Source organism: Coregonus clupeaformis, chromosome 12 (assembly GCF_020615455.1).
Source record: "Coregonus clupeaformis isolate EN_2021a chromosome 12, ASM2061545v1, whole genome shotgun sequence".
NCBI lineage: Eukaryota > Metazoa > Chordata > Actinopteri > Salmoniformes > Salmonidae > Coregonus > Coregonus clupeaformis.
The window spans coordinates 21,660,441-21,677,626 of NC_059203.1; the positions used below are offsets into that span (position 1 = coordinate 21,660,441).

Here is a 17,186-nt window from a genome sequence, read left to right on the forward strand (position 1 = left end):
AGCGAGAGAAAGAGAGAGAGAGAAAGAAAGAGAAAGAGCGAGAAAGAGAGAGAGAGAAAGAGAGAGAAATCAAACAAATCACAATAGAGGCTTGAATGTGAAAAAAAAGCTTTGTGTTTGAATGATCCCTTCTAGCCAGGCATTTCTCAAAGAACAAAGGCATAATAAAAAGACTAGTACAAAAAAAGAATGCATTACATGCATTGTAAATAAACTTGTGTAGAGCCTATGAGCCCAGCCAAAACATCAATGAACATATAGACCCATATCTCAGAAACCAGAGCTGTGGTGGAAAGAAACCATGCATACATTTGCAATGTAAAGCAGCCCATTTCAACTCCCTCAAAACAGGTTGTGGCGAGGGACCGCACTTTTGAGAACAACCTATGCTGAGGCACACTCTCTTACTCTCCTCTTTCTAGCAAAAATGGATGGTCATGGTGACCCTGAAGTGTTGATGCGTTCTTTACTACATCTAAGCACTTTTGTTCAGCGAGCGCATGCCGAAACTTTCTCATTCTAAACAGGAGCACGCTCCACAGAGTTTGAAAGACGGAGCAGGTTTTGCCACCATTGACTGACCACTTCATAAATGATTCATTTTTTAATCGCTGGGCAAAAGCTAGAAAAATATACAATTTGGAAGGAGGAAATCAAGGACAAGTTTTAAAAATAGCTGACTCGGTACTGTACTAATATCATAATAATAATTTGGTGGGTGATTATATTTGTCCTATTTTATGCATGTTTATTATACGCATATGTGAATTGGAAATGTGCTTTTTGCATATCCCAACTCCCCCTGAGACACCCTCGGAGAGTGGGGTCATGGCAAGGTATATTCAGACCAATGTTTGGGCCAGAAATAACCTGTGCAGTGACGTCAAGCTATGCTCCATCTCAAGCCAATTTCGATTTTACGACCCTTCATTTTGAAGATGAAGGCTTTTCTCTCAACAGGAGTACGCAATTGCCAGCTAGCAGGCCCTTATGACAAAAGTTATTTCAATATTTACACATTCTGTATCTGAATTTATTTTCTGATCTGAAATATAGCGCTTTTCACAGGCCATCCTATTAAACATATACATTTCAACACTTGGAATATATCAGGAATATATAGAACATATTTTTGAAGAGGTAACATTCAACTACCTATATACATATAGTGTGGACTGGCATAGCACAATATATTCACTATTCAATCAACCCCTGGGCAAGACGAACCAGTCCTTGCACAACGAATGATGAGAAGATATATGAACACAAGGACTCCAGTGGCCGAGGCTGAGACTACAACCATCTATACGCCATATTGTTTCTGTCTCCCTCGTTTTGAGAAACTCAACCAAAAGCCTCCAGAAATGCCCTGAGTAGACACCAAACATGAAGATACTTTGTGTCTTTCACTTGTTTTGGATATTAACCGACTTTCTGCAATGTTTATAGTGTCATTATACACATGGAAAATATACATTAGCCAGAGAGTGGTCAAAGTAGAGTAGTGCCATTGCAACCCAAGTGGCCAGTTTGTTGCTGTTTCTGTTTCGGACCACAACAAGACGCAAGGATGAAACACTCATTGCATGCAGAACTAGTGAGGCATAGGAAAAAAGGTGAACATCGATCTCTCTTTATATCCGCCGAAAAGTCCACAAACTCTTGCTTTTTCTGACTTTTAACTGCGACCGATCCCTGACCCCTTCATTAAGAAAGAAGCTAAGGGGTCGGTAAGGGGTTGGTGACTGCAGAGGAAGTTCCAACAGTTCTCAGCTCCAAAGGTCACGCTGCATTTGACCCCTGTTGAGCTGTTGAGTCGTTCCATCACAGCAGGGCGCTGTGTCCGCCAGGCAGGACATCGCTATGGCAGGGAGATAAAAGAAGAATCAGGAAAACAGCTGACTTCAACATGGAAGGAGGGGTAGTGAAAAAGCTTTCAGTGCTGTTGCAGTCTACCCCTCTGACTAGGACAGCAACTGCCTGTGTGTGTGTGTGTGTGTGTGTTCATGTGCCCTTCAGGTATTCGCTGCAACTGAAAATAGTCCAAACCATGGCCCTATGGCCCTAGATCTAAGACCCCCCGACCTCTGACCCCACCCCACCCAAACCCCGCTCTCAGATGCACAGGTTGTTGAGTCCTATAGGGGCAGTAGTGGTGGTGGAGGTGCTGGAGGTGGTAGTGGTGGTGGAGGAGGCGGGCAGGGCAGGCTGGGGCTCGATGTCCCTCGTTTTCATGAAACCCAGCAGCTGCTCAGGGATCTCTGCCAACACGTCCTTGGCCAGCCGTGCCATGCTCAGCACCTGGTTGCCCTGGCGGTCAATGTAGTCCCGGAACGGCACAAACTGGACTATGTCTCGCTCAGCAATGCGCCCCTTAGAGGACACTCTGACCTCGTCACCGTCCAGTTCCTCCATTGCTACGGAACAGAAACAGAGACAGAGGTAGAGACATGGGGCACAGGCAGAGTCAGAGAGAGAGCCAGAGAGTCAGAGACAGAGAGAGTCAGAAACAGAGAGCGAGAGAGTGTCAGAGAGAGTCAGAGACAAAGAGAGTCAGAGTCAGACACAGCGAGAGAGAGAGACAGACAGAGTCAGAGACGGAGAGAATCAGAGAGAAAGACAGACAGAGTCAGAGAGAGGCAGAGGCAGAGAGAGATAGTCAGAGTCAGAGAGAGAGAGAGTCAGAGACAGAGTCAGAAACAGAGAGAGTCAGAGTCAGAAACAGAGCGAGAGAGACAGAGTCAGAGAGAAAGACAAAGACAGACAGAGACAGAGAGAGGCAGAGGCCGAGAGAGTCAGAGACAGAGAGTCAGAGAGTCAGAGAGAGAGTCAGAAAGCGAAAGTGAGAGCGAGAGAGTCAGTCAGAGAGAGTCGGAGACAGAGAGAGAGAGAGTCAGAGACAGAGGCAGAGGTAGAGAAATGGGACAGCAGTAGGAACAGAGATGGAGTCAGAGTTAGAGACAGAGTCAGACAGAGATAACGGCACATAGATCCATTGTTAGACAGAATGTTATATGTGCTATTAATGTGTGCTGGATTTGTGGTAAATATGGTACCCTATGCCACTTTGTTTGCCAAAAACTCAACTAATCAAATAATATTGGGGTAAGGACATAATCCTCTACATAACCCACGCAAAAACATATAAAAAAAATAATCCTCAAACTTCCACCGAACATTATTAGGACTGATTTTAAAGTCCCCTGCAGTCTTTTTATTACATTAAAAAAAAAATCATCACTGCATGTCTAATAAATCACTGTGTGTGTTTATTTAATGAAAATAACTCCAAAATATATTTTTTTATAATTTATTTCCCTGAGCCTCCTTTGGCCCTTGAAATTCTCAGTCTGACCATATGGGCGTTAAGAAACAAATTTGAAGATATTTACATACACAGCCCTGATTGGCTGATAGGATGGTCTAGAGCCCACCCCCTTACCCAGATGAACGGTCATTGGTTTATTACAATCAGATCAGATTGTGACGTCATGATCTGGGCCAAAAACTCAATCTCTAACACAAAAAGGGCATTATCATAATATTCCCAATTTCAGAGTGTTATGGAAATATTTTTTTTCTTTTTCTCAACAGGACAATCACGTTTTTAACTGCACTACCCCTTTAATAATCTACGGCATCCATATTAGAAAGTGTGAGAACGTAGAACTTCCTAATATGGATGCCGTAAAATTCTAATAGACTACACCCCTATAACTCAACTCTGGACTTCAAAGTCAGTTCCACTGCATTTTTTCATTGTTCCCCTCTAATAAGGGACTGATTTAGACCTGGGACACCAGGTCTGTGCAATTAATTATCAGGTAGAACAGAAAGCCAGCAGGCTCCGGACCTTGTAGGGTAAGAGTTTAATAACCCTGGACTACACCATTGATACTAATATCTGTTTTGGTGTTGAGGAGCTGTGGGTCCATCTGGTCTGGTCTGGTGTAGTGGAGTGAAGAGGAACTGGGAAGCAGATGCCTGGCCATGCATGTGGGACTATACAGTAGGGTTCACACTGAGGTCTTGAGCACGCCTCAGCCACGGGCAGCATCCCATGGACCACTGATGGACAACTGATCTGCAAAGCACTGGATAAGTGAAGGCAAAGGGCTGGTGACCTGCTTTCACCCATCAGTGGTCATGAAGGAAAGGGAGCCAGTTATACCTATTGGGACGAGATCATGCGGCATGTTTGGAGAGGACTGACTGGGGATATTATAGATGGCACTACAGAGCTGACAGATGGCTGTAGGCAGGGTATAGCAGTGCAGAAGAAGAGAGAGGGGGTGACGGGACAGCAGGAGAACAGGGAAGGGGGCCAGGTGTCTTGGGTAAACCCAGGCATTTGGGGGGCATCCCCTGACTCACAGGGACTTATACAGAGCCACCTGCTCCCTTGAGTGTCACACACATGCATGCATACACACACATACACACACACACAAACACACGCATGCATGCACGCACACACACACCTTCTGTTTCCCATGAATTTCCCACCCATGCATGTGTGTGTGTGTATGTGTGTGTGTGTGTGTGTGTGTGTGTATATGTGTGTGTGTGTGTGTGTGTGTGTATGTGTGCATGTGTGTGTGTGTGTGTGTGTGTACACATACAGGCACAGGGGTGCTTAGTACACACTGATGATGCACACTCGTTCACCCCACACACATATACACACAAACACCCCCTGACACATGAAGGCATCCAAACAGATGCCCACATGTAAACTTCATGGGAACATGTGGGATATTTGGCGAGAGGAATGGCATGATGGAAAGATTTGCAGAGAGAGAGAATATGAGAGGAGAGGATGGGAATAGCAGAAGAGAGTGTCACACCCTGATCTGTTTCACCGGTCTTGTGCTTGTCTCCACCCCCCTCCAGGTGTCGCCCATTTTCCCCATTATCCCCTGTGCATATATACCTGTGTTTTCTGTTTGTCTGTTGCCAGTTCGTCTTGTCTCGTCAAGCCTACCAGCGGTTTTCCCGTACTCCTGTTTTTGCTCTAGTCCCTGTTTTCTAGTTTTCCCAGTTTTGACCATTCTACCTGCCCTGACCCTGAGCCTGCCTGCCGTTCTGTACCTTGTGACACTGCCCTGGATTACTGACCTCTGCCTGACCCTGGCCTGTTGCTTGCCTGCCCCTGTTGTTGTAATAAACTTTTGTTACTTCAAACTGTCTGCATCCCGGTCTTATCCTGAGGTCTGATAGAGAGAGGAGAGAAGATTGGAATAGCAGAAGAGAGAGGAGAGAAGATGCTGCTTAAAGGTCCAATGGAGCCGTTTTTATCTCAATATCAAATAATGTCTGTGAAACAATTAAGTACCTTACTGTAATTATTTTTATTTAAAATAGTAAAAAAGAAATGAAAATAGCTTCTTAGCAAAGATACTTTTCTCAAGCAAGAATTTAGCTAGGACTGTTTGGGAATTTTCTGAGCGTGGAGGGGAAAACTGAAAACGATCTGCTATTGGCAGCTGGGTTTGGAACTCTCTTTCTTATTGGTCAATTAACTAATTTACCGCCTGGTGATGTCACCAGTCAGGCCAAAACTCCATCTCACCAAAACAGGCTGAAATTTCAGGCAGTCATTTCAAACAGCTCTTACACTAAAAGGGCATTATCATCATTTTCACAATTTCACAGTATTATTCCAACCTCATAGTGTGGAGATATATATAAAAAACGGGGAAATCATGTTTTTGACTGCACTGGGCCTTTAAGGGTCGCACTCAAATGTGTGTGTGTGTGTGTGTGTGTGTGTGTGTGAGAGAGACAATCTGTTTGCACAGGCTCCCTGTGGAGAGAGAGACTGAGCTAAAGGAGGATACGACAGCATAGATGAATCAAATAACCCTCTTCCTATAGACCATTTAAAGTTAAAGTTATGCCGATTCCCCAACCACCACACACTCTGAAGCAAGCAGTCAACCCATCACACAACAATACTCTAGCGGTTTAATTTATATGCTTTTAAATACACATTCCCTCTTTATCTCTCTTAATAGATTTATCTCTTTATCTCTCTTCTATTATCTCTTATCTCTCTCTTTCTTTCTCTCTCTCTCCCTTCTCCGTCTCTCTCTACACACACACACACACACACACACACACACACACACACACACACACACACACACACATCCTCCGGCAGCCACCCCTGACCCCTCGCACAGCCCTGTGTAGTGTGTAATAGGTCCCACAGAGACCCCCCTTGTCGTTAAGCATGAATAATTTCCCCTCTCCGTTTCCCTTCCCCAACTACCGACAGTATTTAAAAATATTATCAAATCACTTAGCCAATTATCTTTTGGAATAGGCATAATAAGTGTGGTCCATAATTATGTATTTTATTTAATTGTCTGCATCACTTCCAATCCTCCATATATTTTTTGCAAATAGATATACACACATATACAGTGGGGGAAAAAAGTATTTAGTCAGCCACCAATTGTGCAAGTTCTCCCACTTAAAAAGATGAGAGAGGCCTGTAATTTTCATCATAGGTACACGTCAACTATGACAGACAAATTGAGATTTTTTTTCTCCAGAAAATCACATTGTAGGATTTCTAATGAATTTATTTGCAAATTATGGTGGAAAATAAGTATTTGGTCACCTACAAACAAGCAAGATTTCTGGCTCTCACAGACCTGTAACTTCTTCTTTAAGAGGCTCCTCTGTCCTCCACTCGTTACCTGTATTAATGGCACCTGTTTGAACTTGTTATCAGTATAAAAGACACCTGTCCACAACCTCAAACAGTCACACTCCAAACTCCACTATGGCCAAGACCAAAGAGCTGTCAAAGGACACCAGAAACAAAATTGTAGACCTGCACCAGGCTGGGAAGACTGAATCTGCAATAGGTAAGCAGCTTGGTTTGAAGAAATCAACTGTGGGAGCAATTATTAGGAAATGGAAGACATACAAGACCACTGATAATCTCCCTCGATCTGGGGCTCCACGCAAGATCTCACCCCGTGGGGTCAAAATGATCACAAGAACGGTGAGCAAAAATCCCAGAACCACACGGGGTGACCTAGTGAATGACCTGCAGAGAGCTGGGACCAAAGTAACAAAGCCTACCATCAGTAACACACTACGCCGCCAGGGACTCAAATCCTGCAGTGCCAGACGTGTCCCCCTGCTTAAGCCAGTACATGTCCAGGCCCGTCTGAAGTTTGCTAGAGTGCATTTGGATGATCCAGAAGAGGATTGGGAGAATGTCATATGGTCAGATGAAACCAAAATATAACTTTTTGGTAAAAACTCAACTCGTCGTGTTTGGAGGACAAAGAATGCTGAGTTGCATCCAAAGAACACCATACCTACTGTGAAGCATGGGGGTGGAAACATCATGCTTTGGGGCTGTTTTTCTGCAAAGGGACCAGGACGACTGATCCGTGTAAAGGAAAGAATGAATGGGGCCATGTATTGTGAGATTTTGAGTGAAAACCTCCTTCCATCAGCAAGGGCATTGAAGATGAAACGTGGCTGGGTCTTTCAGCATGACAATGATCCCAAACACACCGCCCGGGCAACGAAGGAGTGGCTTCGTAAGAAGCATTTCAAGGTCCTGGAGTGGCCTAGCCAGTCTCCAGATCTCAACCCCATAGAAAATCTTTGGAGGGAGTTGAAAGTCCGTGTTGCCCAGCGACAGCCCCAAAACATCACTGCTCTAGAGGAGATCTGCATGGAGGAATGGGCCAAAATACCAGCAACAGTGTGTGAAAACCTTGTGAAGACTTACAGAAAACGTTTGACCTGTGTCATTGCCAACAAAGGGTATATAACAAAGTATTGAGAAACTTTTGTTATTGACCAAATACTTATTTTCCACCATAATTTGCAAATAAATTGATAAAAAATCCTACAATGTGATTTTCTCCTTTTGTCTGTCATAGTTGACGTGTACCTATGATGAAAATTACAGGCCTCTCTCATCTTTTTAAGTGGGAGAACTTGCACAATTGGTGGCTGACTAAATACTTTTCCCCCCCACTGTACATACACATATAAATACATTCATATACACATACACTACCTGTCAAAAGTCTTAGAACACCTAGTCATTCAAGGGTTTTTCTTCATTTTTCTTCATTCTTCATTCTACATTGTAGAATAATAGTGAAGACATCAAAACTATGAAATAACACATATGGAATCATGTAGTTACCAATATATTTCATATTTGAGATTCTTAAAAGTAGCCACCCTTTGCCTTGATGACAGCTTTGCACACTCTTGGCATTCTCTCAACCAGCTTCACCTGGAATGCTTTTCCAATAGTCTTGAAGGAGTTCCTACATATGCTGAGCACTTGTTGGCTGCTTTTCCTTCACTCTGCAGTCCGACTCATCCCAAACCATCTCAATTTGGTTGAGGTCGGGGGATTGTGGAGGCCAGGTCATCTGATGCAGCTCTCCATCACTCTCCTTCTTGGAAAAATAGCCCTTGTCCATTGCTTGTGTTTCTTGGCCCAAGCAATTCTCTTCTTATTATTGGTGTCCTTTAGTAGTGGTTTCTTTGCAGCAATTCAACCATAATATAATAATATGCCATTTAGCAGACGCTTTTATCCAAAGCGACTTACAGTCATGCGTGCATACATTTTTTTTTTTTTTGTGTATGGGTGGTCCCGGGGTTCGAACCCACTACCTTGGCGTTACAAGCGCCGTGCTCAACCATGAAGGCCTGATTCTGTCACGGTTCAGACAGACGACAAGAGGACCACAATTGCGTCACACCAGAAAGTTTATTAAAACTTAAGGGACAAGGGAAGTAGGGAGTGAGTGAAGGCTCCAGGGGTTATCCCGTCCAATGTGCTGGGTCTGTGCCCCCCCCCAGTGGCAGCGATCGTCCGATGACGCCGGTGGTTGGTGGTCCAGAAGTCCTGGGGGGAGGAAACACAGACACAACGGGCGGATGAAACAAGGCAGAAGTACAGTTCAAGGGAAATCCAAATACGTTGTAGCAAGGCAGAAGGCTGGTCAGAGTTACCGGGGTCGAAGAGTAGTCAGGAGTCGTAATGGCAGAAAGCAGGTCTGGTTTTCCTGGGGCAGAAGAGTATCCAAGAAACAGGCAGGTCCGGGGTCACAAAACGAGGGTGAGCCAGAAGCGCGAGCACACAGGTTCCGGGTGTGAGCTTTGCAGACGATCTGACAAAGGAGAGCTTAAGGTGGTAACCCGGTGGAGTGAGAGGGCTCATGACAGAACCCCCCCCCCCAAGGGACGGCCCCAGAAGTCCCAAGAGCAACACCACGCCGGGCGGGAGGAGGGGAGCCGGAGGAGGGCTAGAACTCCTCCGAACGGTCCGAGCGAACGCCCTCATCCTCGGAGGAAGCCGGAGGGCCGTGGTCGGGAGATGGGACAGGTCCCGAGACAGGATCAGGCACAGGACAGGAAGCCGAGCGGGCAGGACGGTTAGGGATCCCTCTGGGGCGGCCCCTACGGATTGCAGGTTGATCAGGATGCCGTTGGTGGAAGGCGGTGATGAGAGTCCTATCCACAATCCGACTAGCTGGCACCCAGGTCCTTTCCTCAGGTCCATAGCCCTCCCAGTCAATGAGGTACTGGAGACCCCTACCCCTCCGTCTGGACCGAAGCAGGCGCGGACGGTGTAAACCAGACCACCATCGACGAGCTGTGGAGGAGGAGGACAAGGCGCAGCAGGGACCAGCGGACTCTCATGAATGGGCTTAATCTTAGACACATGGAAAGTGGGGTGCACCCTCATGGAATTAGGCAGTTGGAGCCGGACAGCAGTTGGGCTAATCACTCTTATGATAGGGAATGGGCCAATGAACCGAGGTGCCAACTTCTGCGACTCCACCCTGAGTGGCAGGTTCCTTGACGACAACCACACCCTTTGACCAACATGGTAGGTGGGAGCAGGGATTCTCCGACGGTTGGCCCCGGTAGTGTAGCTGGCAACGGATCTGAGAAGTGTGGCTCGGGCCTGTGACCAGGTGCGGCGACATCGACGGGCAAACGCAAGTGCAGATGGGCAAGTAACCTCCCCTTCCTGACTGGCAAATAGAGGAGGCTGGTATCCATAAACACATTGGAAAGGGGACATACCGATGGCAGAGCAGGTCAGAGAATTGTGTGCGTACTCCACCCATGTCAATTGCTGCGACCAGGAGTGGGGGTTGCGTGAGGTCATGCATCGCAGTGCCTTCTCGAGCTCCTGATTTGCCCGCTCTGACTGCCCATTGGATTGGGGATGGAATCCGGAAGTCAGACTGACTGTGGCTCCCAGCAGGTGACAGAACTCCTTCCAAAAAGCGGAGGAGAATTGTGGACCACGGTCAGAAACTACATCCTTTGGCAGTCCGTGGATCCGGAAGACGTGTTCCAGGACCACCTGGGCGGTCTCCTTGGCGGTTGGGAGCTTGGGGAGGGGAATGAAGTGTGCCATCTTGCTGAATCGGTCAACTATGGTGAGAATGACGGTCTTGCCCCTTGAAGGGGGCAGCCCCGTGACAAAGTCAAGGGCGATGTGAGACCAGGGACGTCTGGGCACAGGCAGGGGCTGCAGCAATCCGGCTGGGGGCTGGCAGGACGACTTGTGTTGGTTGCAGATGGGGCAGGCTTGGACGAATTCCCGTACATCCTTTCTCAGAGCGGGCCACCAGAACCTCTGGGCGAGCAGGTTGTAAGTGCGGGTGGAGCCAGGGTGACAAGCTAGGCGGGAGTCATGTCCCCACTGAACGACCTGGGACCTTAGGTTTTCGGGGACAAAAAGGCGGTCAGCTGGGCAAGTGCTGGGACCGGGCTGGTTACGGAGAGCTTCCAGCACCTGTTCCTCAACAGCCCAGGTCAGAGCTGCTACGATGCAGGGACTTGGCAGAATCGACACAGGATCCTTGGAGGGGGTTGTCATCCTTCTGGAATAGACGGGAGAGGGCGTCTGGCTTGGTGTTGCGTGATCCAGGCCGGTATGACAGAGTGAAATTAAACCTGGTGAAGAACAGGGCCCAGCGGGACTGCCTGGAGTTCAACCGTTTGGCCGTGCGGATGTACTCCAAGTTCTTATGATCGGTCCAAACGAGAAATGGAATGGTGGACCCCTCCAGCCAGTGACGCCACTCCTCCAAGGCTAGCTTCACAGCCAGCAGCTCTCGGTTCCCTATGTCGTAATTGCACTCAGAGGGGGACAACCGACGTGAGAAAAAGGCACAGGGATGGAGCTTCCTATCCTCCGCAGCCCACTGAGAAATCACAGCACCAACTCCCACATCCGAGGCGTCCACCTCCACAATGAATTGCCGGTCCACGTCAGGCATCTGGAGGATGGGAGCCGGAGGTGAACCTTACCTTGAGGGTACTGAAGGCCTTGTCGGCTGCTGGGGTCCAGGTGAAGGGGTTGCTTGGTGCTGGTTAGAGCAGTGAGAGGGGGCAGCAACGGTACTGTAGTTCCGGATAAACTTTCTATAGAAGTTAGCAAACCCCAGAAACTGTTGCAGCTTCTTTCTGTTCTCCGGAACTGGCCATGAAGTGACTGCTGATACTTTGGCAGGATCCATTTGGATACTTCCCTCTGCCACTATGTACCCCAGGAAGGCCACTGTCTTGACGTGAAACTCACATTTCTCTGCCTTGGCGTAGAGGGAATTCTCCAGAAGACGATGAAGGACTTGCTGGACATGGCGGGTGTGTTCAGACAGGTTTCTGGAGTAGATTAAGATGTCATCCAGGTAAACGAAGACAAACTTGTTTAACATGTCCCGCAGTACATCATTCACTAGAGCCTGGAACACAGCAGGAGCATTGGTGAGGCCAAAAGGCATAACCAGATACTCGTAGTGGCCTGTTGGTGTATTGAATGCGGTCTTCCATTCATCTCCCTCCCGGATCCGCACAAGGTGGTAAGCGTTTCTGAGATCCAACTTGGTAAAAACAGTGGCTCCCTGGAGCAACTCAAAAGCAGAGGTGAGCAGAGGGAGAGGGTAACGGTTTTTCACTGTGATGTCGTTGAGTCCCCTGTAGTCGATGCAGGGGCGAAGAGATCCGTCCCTCTTCCCCACAAAGAAGAAGCCAGCACCAGCCGGGAGATGAAGATGAACGGATCAATCCTGTGGACAGAGAGTCATTGATGTAGTCCTCCATGGACCTTCTTTCAGGAGCAGACAACGAATAAAGACGACCCCTTGGAGGGGCTGTTCCAGGGAGGAGGTCGATGGCACAGTCGTACGGTCGGTGAGGGGGCAGAGATGTGGCTCTTGCTTTGTTAAACACTTCTCTGAGACCATGGTAGCATTCTGGGACATGGGAGAGGTCAGTAGGGAGTTAGTAGGTACTGGCCGAGGGGGTAGTGCGGCAGCAAGCAGGCAGGTTCGGTGGCAGTCCTCTCCCCACTCCCTGATCACCCCGGTCACCCAGTCGAGCTGAGGGTTGTGCCGGCGGAGCCATGGGTAACCCAGGATGAGGGGTTGGCCTGGAGAGGGGAGCAGGTGAAACTGGATAGTTTCTTGATGGTTTCCGGACAGACCCATCAAGACCGGGGCCGTGACATGAGTGACCGATCCGAGTAAGTGTCCGTCCAGTGCCCGGGCAGGAATAGGAGGTGTCAAACGGAGGTTCTCCAGTCCCAGTTGGCGTGCCAGCTTGATGTCCATTATGTTGGCTTCGGCGCCCGAATCCACCAGAGCAGCCAGGGTGTGAGTTGAGTCAGAGAGGCGGAGGTGAACTTGCAGCAAGGGTTTGCGGTCGGAGGACTGGGTGGTCATTGAGCTCAACCGGACTCCCCCTATGCCCGGTGAGCTTCGGCTTTTAATAGGGCAGGTTACCACACGATGTCCATCACCTCCACAATAGAGGCAGAGGTTTGAGGTGAAGCGGCGCTGGCGCTCTGCAGGAGTGAGAGAGGCTCGCCCAATCTCCATAGGCTCAGACTGATCAAGCTGACTTGGGTGAGTGGCAGTAGCTGACAGGAGCCCAGTCGGATCTCTCCGAATGCCGGTAGTTGGTGGACCTTGGCGCCCCCTCTCACGACGACGGGTCTGTATCCTTCTGTCGATCCGGACAGTCAGTGCGATGGCTTCATCAAGAGTGGAAGGCAGTTCATGGGAGACCAACTCGTCCTTGATATAGTCAGCCAAGCTATGGAAGAACGCGTCCACCAACGATGGTGTGTTCCAAGAACTACGTCTTGCCAGGGTTCGGAAGTCGATGGAATGGTCTGCGACTGTACGTCTGCCTTGTCGAATACTGAACAGTTCACGAGACGCCTCTGCGGTGGGTGAATCCAGGTCAAACACCTTCAGCATCTCCTCAGCAAACAGGTCGAAGGTTGCACATGCGGGGGGTTTGACGTTCGAACTCTGCTGTTCCCCAGAGTCGAGCTCGGCCCGTCAGGTGAGTGATGGCATACCCGACCCTAGCCCCCTCCGTGGCGAAGGTCCTTGGCTGCAAGGAGAACTGAAGTCGGCAGCTAGTCAGGAATGGCCGGACCTGGGTAGAATCGCCGTTGAACCGCTCGGGGTTACCAATCTTGGGTTCGGGGCAGCGGCTGCAATGACCGGGGCAGGTAACTCGGAGGCAGGGCTGGTGGGCAGACTGGCTGGGGTAAGGTTGGTGAGGAGTTGGATGATCCTGGCGAGTTGTTGTTGCTGCTGCTGGGACTGCTGCTGGTGCTGCTGGAACTGCTGATGCTGTTGGTGGCCGACCTGAAGCAGAGAGGTGATGTCGCCGCTCATGCGGCCTAGCTCTCTCTCAGTGTGTTCCAGGCGTAGCATGGCGGTGGGTTGCTCAGGTTCTTCGGTTTCCATGTCGGGGGAAGTGTGCGCTGAGTCCATGATGGTCAGATCGTACTGTCACGGTTCAGACAGACGACAAGAGGACCACAATTGCGTCACACCAGAAAGTTTATTAAAACTTAAGGGACAAGGGAAGTAGGGAGTGAGTGAAGGCTCCAGGGGTTATCCCGTCCAATGTGCTGGGTCTGTGCCCCCCCCCAGTGGCAGCGATGCGTCCGATGACGCCGGTGGTTGGTGGTCCAGAAGTCCTGGGGGGGGAGGAAACACAGACACAACGGGGCGGATGAAACAAGGCAGAAGTACAGTTCAAGGGAAATCCAAATACGTTGTAGCAAGGCAGAAGGCTGGTCAGAGTTACCGGGGTCGAAGAGTAGTCAGGAGTCGTAATGGCAGAAAGCAGGTCTGGTTTTCCTGGGGCAGAAGAGTATCCAAGAAACAGGCAGGTCCGGGGTCACAAAACGAGGGTGAGCCAGAAGCGCGAGCACACAGGTTCCGGGTGTGAGCTTTGCAGACGATCTGACAAAGGAGAGCTTAAGGTGGTAACCCGGTGGAGTGAGAGGGCTCATGACAGATTCACACAGTCTCCTCTGAACAGTTGATGTTGAGATGTGTTTGTTACTTGAACTCTGTGAAGCATTTATTTGGGCTGCAATTTATGAGGCTGGTAACTCTAATGAACTTATCCTCTGCAGCAGAGGTAACTCTGGGTCTTCCATTCCTGTGGCGGTCCTCATGAGAGCCAGTTTCATCATAGCGCTTGATGGTGTTTGCGACTGCACTTGAAGAAACTTTCAAAGTTCTTGAAATGTTCTGTATTGACTGACCTTCATGTCTTAAAGTAATGATGGACTGTCGTTTCTCTTTGCTTATTTGAGATGTTCTTGCCATAATATGGACTTGGTCTTTTACCAAATAGGGCTATCTTCTGTATACCCCCCATACCTTGTCACAACACAACTGACTGGCTCAAACGCATTAAGAAGGAAAGAAATTCCACAAATTAACTTTTGAGAAGGCACACCTGTTAATTGAAAGGCATTCCAGGTGACTACCTCATGAAGCTGGTTGAGAGAATGCCAAGAGTGTGCAAAGCTGTCATCAAGGCAAAGGGTGGCTATTTGAAGAATCTCAAATATAAAATATATTTTGATTTGTTTAACACTTTTTTGGTTACTACATGATTCCATATGTGTTATTTCATAGTTTTGATGTCTTCACCATTGAAAAACCCTTGAATGAGTAGGTGTTCTAAAACCTTTTATCGGTAGTGTACATACATACATATAAATACAAATACATACACTACCGTTCAAAAGTTTGGGGTCACTTTTCCATGAAAACATACATGAAATTAGTTTGAATAGGAAATATAGCAAAATCCATAGGAAATGTAGTCATTGACAAGGTTATAATGATTTAATTAATTGAAATAATAATTGTGTCCTTCAAACTTTGCTTTCGTCAAAGAATCCTCCATTTGCAGCAATTACAGCCTTGCAGACCTTTGGCATTCTAGTTGTCAATTTGTTGAGGTAATCTGAAGAGATTTCACCCCATGCTTCCTGAAGCACCTCCCACAAGTTGGACTGGCTTGATGGGCACTTCTTACGTATGATACGGTCAAGCTGCTCCCACAATAGCTCAATAGGGTTGAGATTCGGTGACTGTGCTGGCCACTCCATTATAGACAGAATACCAGCAGACTGCTTCTTCCCTAATTATTTATTGCATAGTTTGGAGCTGTGCTTTGGGTCATTGTCCTGTTGTAGGAGGAAATTGTCTCCAATCAAGCACCATCCACAGGGTATGGCATGGCGTTGCAAAATGGAGTGATAGCCTTCCTTCTTCAAGATCCCTTTTACCCTGTACAAATCTCCCACTTTACCACCACTTTACCACCCCCAGACCATCACATTGCCTCCACCATGCTTGACAGATGGCATCAAGCACTCCTCCAGCATCTTTTCATTTGGTCTGCGTCTCAGAAATGTTCTTCTTTGTGATCCGAATACCTCAAACTTCGATTTTGTCTGTCCATAACACTTTTTTCCAATCTTCCTCTGTCCAGTGTCTGTGTTCTTTTGCCCATCTTAATCTTTTATTTTTATTGGCCAGTCTGAGATATCGCTTTTTCTTTGCAACTCTGCCTAGAAGGTCAACATCCCGGAGTCGCCTCTTCACTGTTGACGTTGAGACTGGTGTTTTGCGGGTACTATTTAATGAAGCTGCCAGTTGAGGACCTGTGAGGCGTCTGTTTCTTGCTCAGTTGTGCACCGGGGCCTTCCACTCCTCTTTCTATTCTGGTTAGAGCCAGTTTGCACTGTTCTGTGAAGGGAGTAGTACACAGCATTGTACGAGATCTTCAACTTCTCGCATGGAATAGCCTTCATTTCTCAGAACAAGTATAGACTGACGAGTTTTAGAAGAAAGTTATTTGTTTCTGGCCATTTTGAGCCTGTAATCAAACCCACAATTGCTGATGCTCCAGAAACTCAACTAGTCTCAAGAAGGCCAGTTGTATTGCTTCTTTAATCAGCACTACAGTTTTCAGCTGTGCTAACATAATTGCAAAAGGGTTTTCTAATGATCAATTAGCCTTTTAAAATGATAAACTTGGATTAGCAAACACAATGTGCCATTGGAACACAGGACTGATGGTTGCTGATAATGGGCCTCTGTACGCCTATGTAGATATTCCATTAAAAATCAGCAGTTTCCAGCTACAATAGCCATTTACAACATTAACAATGTCTACACTGTATTTCTGATCAATTTGATGTACAAACACCTTGGGTGTGTAGGCTTTTGTTCCACCCCTACTATAAGACTCAAGCTGCTCGTCAGGATCAAATCAGTTGTGTTAGAAGAGTAGGACAGGGCCAGAGCAAAAGCCTAGCTCTCCAGGAGGAGGAATGGGCATCCTCGCTGTAGCTCTCCAGGAGGACGAATGGGCATCCTTGCTTTAGCTCTCCAGGAGGAGGAATGGGCATCCTCGCTGTAGCTCTGCAGGAGGAGGGTTGGGCATCCTCGCTGTAGCTCTGCAGGAGGAGGGTTGGGCATCCTCGCTGTAGCTCTCCAGGAGGAGGAATGGGCATCCTTGCTTTAGCTCTCCAGGAGGAGGAATGGGCATCCTCGCTGTAGCTCTGCAGGAGGAGGGTTGGGCATCCTCGCTGTAGCTCTGCAGGAGGAGGGTTGGGCATCCTCGCTGTAGCTCTCCAGGAGGAGGGATGGGCATCCTCGCTGTAGCTCTGCAGGAGGAGGGTTGGGCATCCTCGCTGTAGCTCTGCAGGAGGAGGGATGGGCATCCTCGCTGTAGCTTTAAGGCAGGGGGAGATACATTTGGAAGAGATGGAGAGCGGGGAGGGGATTCACCAGTTCCTAAAACCTTTGGGAAGGAGATTGCAGTAAGTGTTG

At 48.1% G+C, this 17,186-nt stretch overlaps 1 protein-coding gene across 1 annotated transcript in view; it reads right to left on the reverse strand.

Moving 5' to 3' along the window:
* LOC121578009 (copine-9-like) overlaps window positions 1–17,186 on the reverse strand; it is a 185,751-nt gene continuing 168,565 nt past the window's right edge. Inside the window, exon 20 of the mRNA XM_041892046.1 lies at window positions 1–2,417. Within this exon, the coding sequence (XP_041747980.1) occupies window positions 2,116–2,417 (302 nt within the window). The 3' untranslated portion in view covers window positions 1–2,115. The remainder of the gene's footprint in view (window positions 2,418–17,186) is intronic.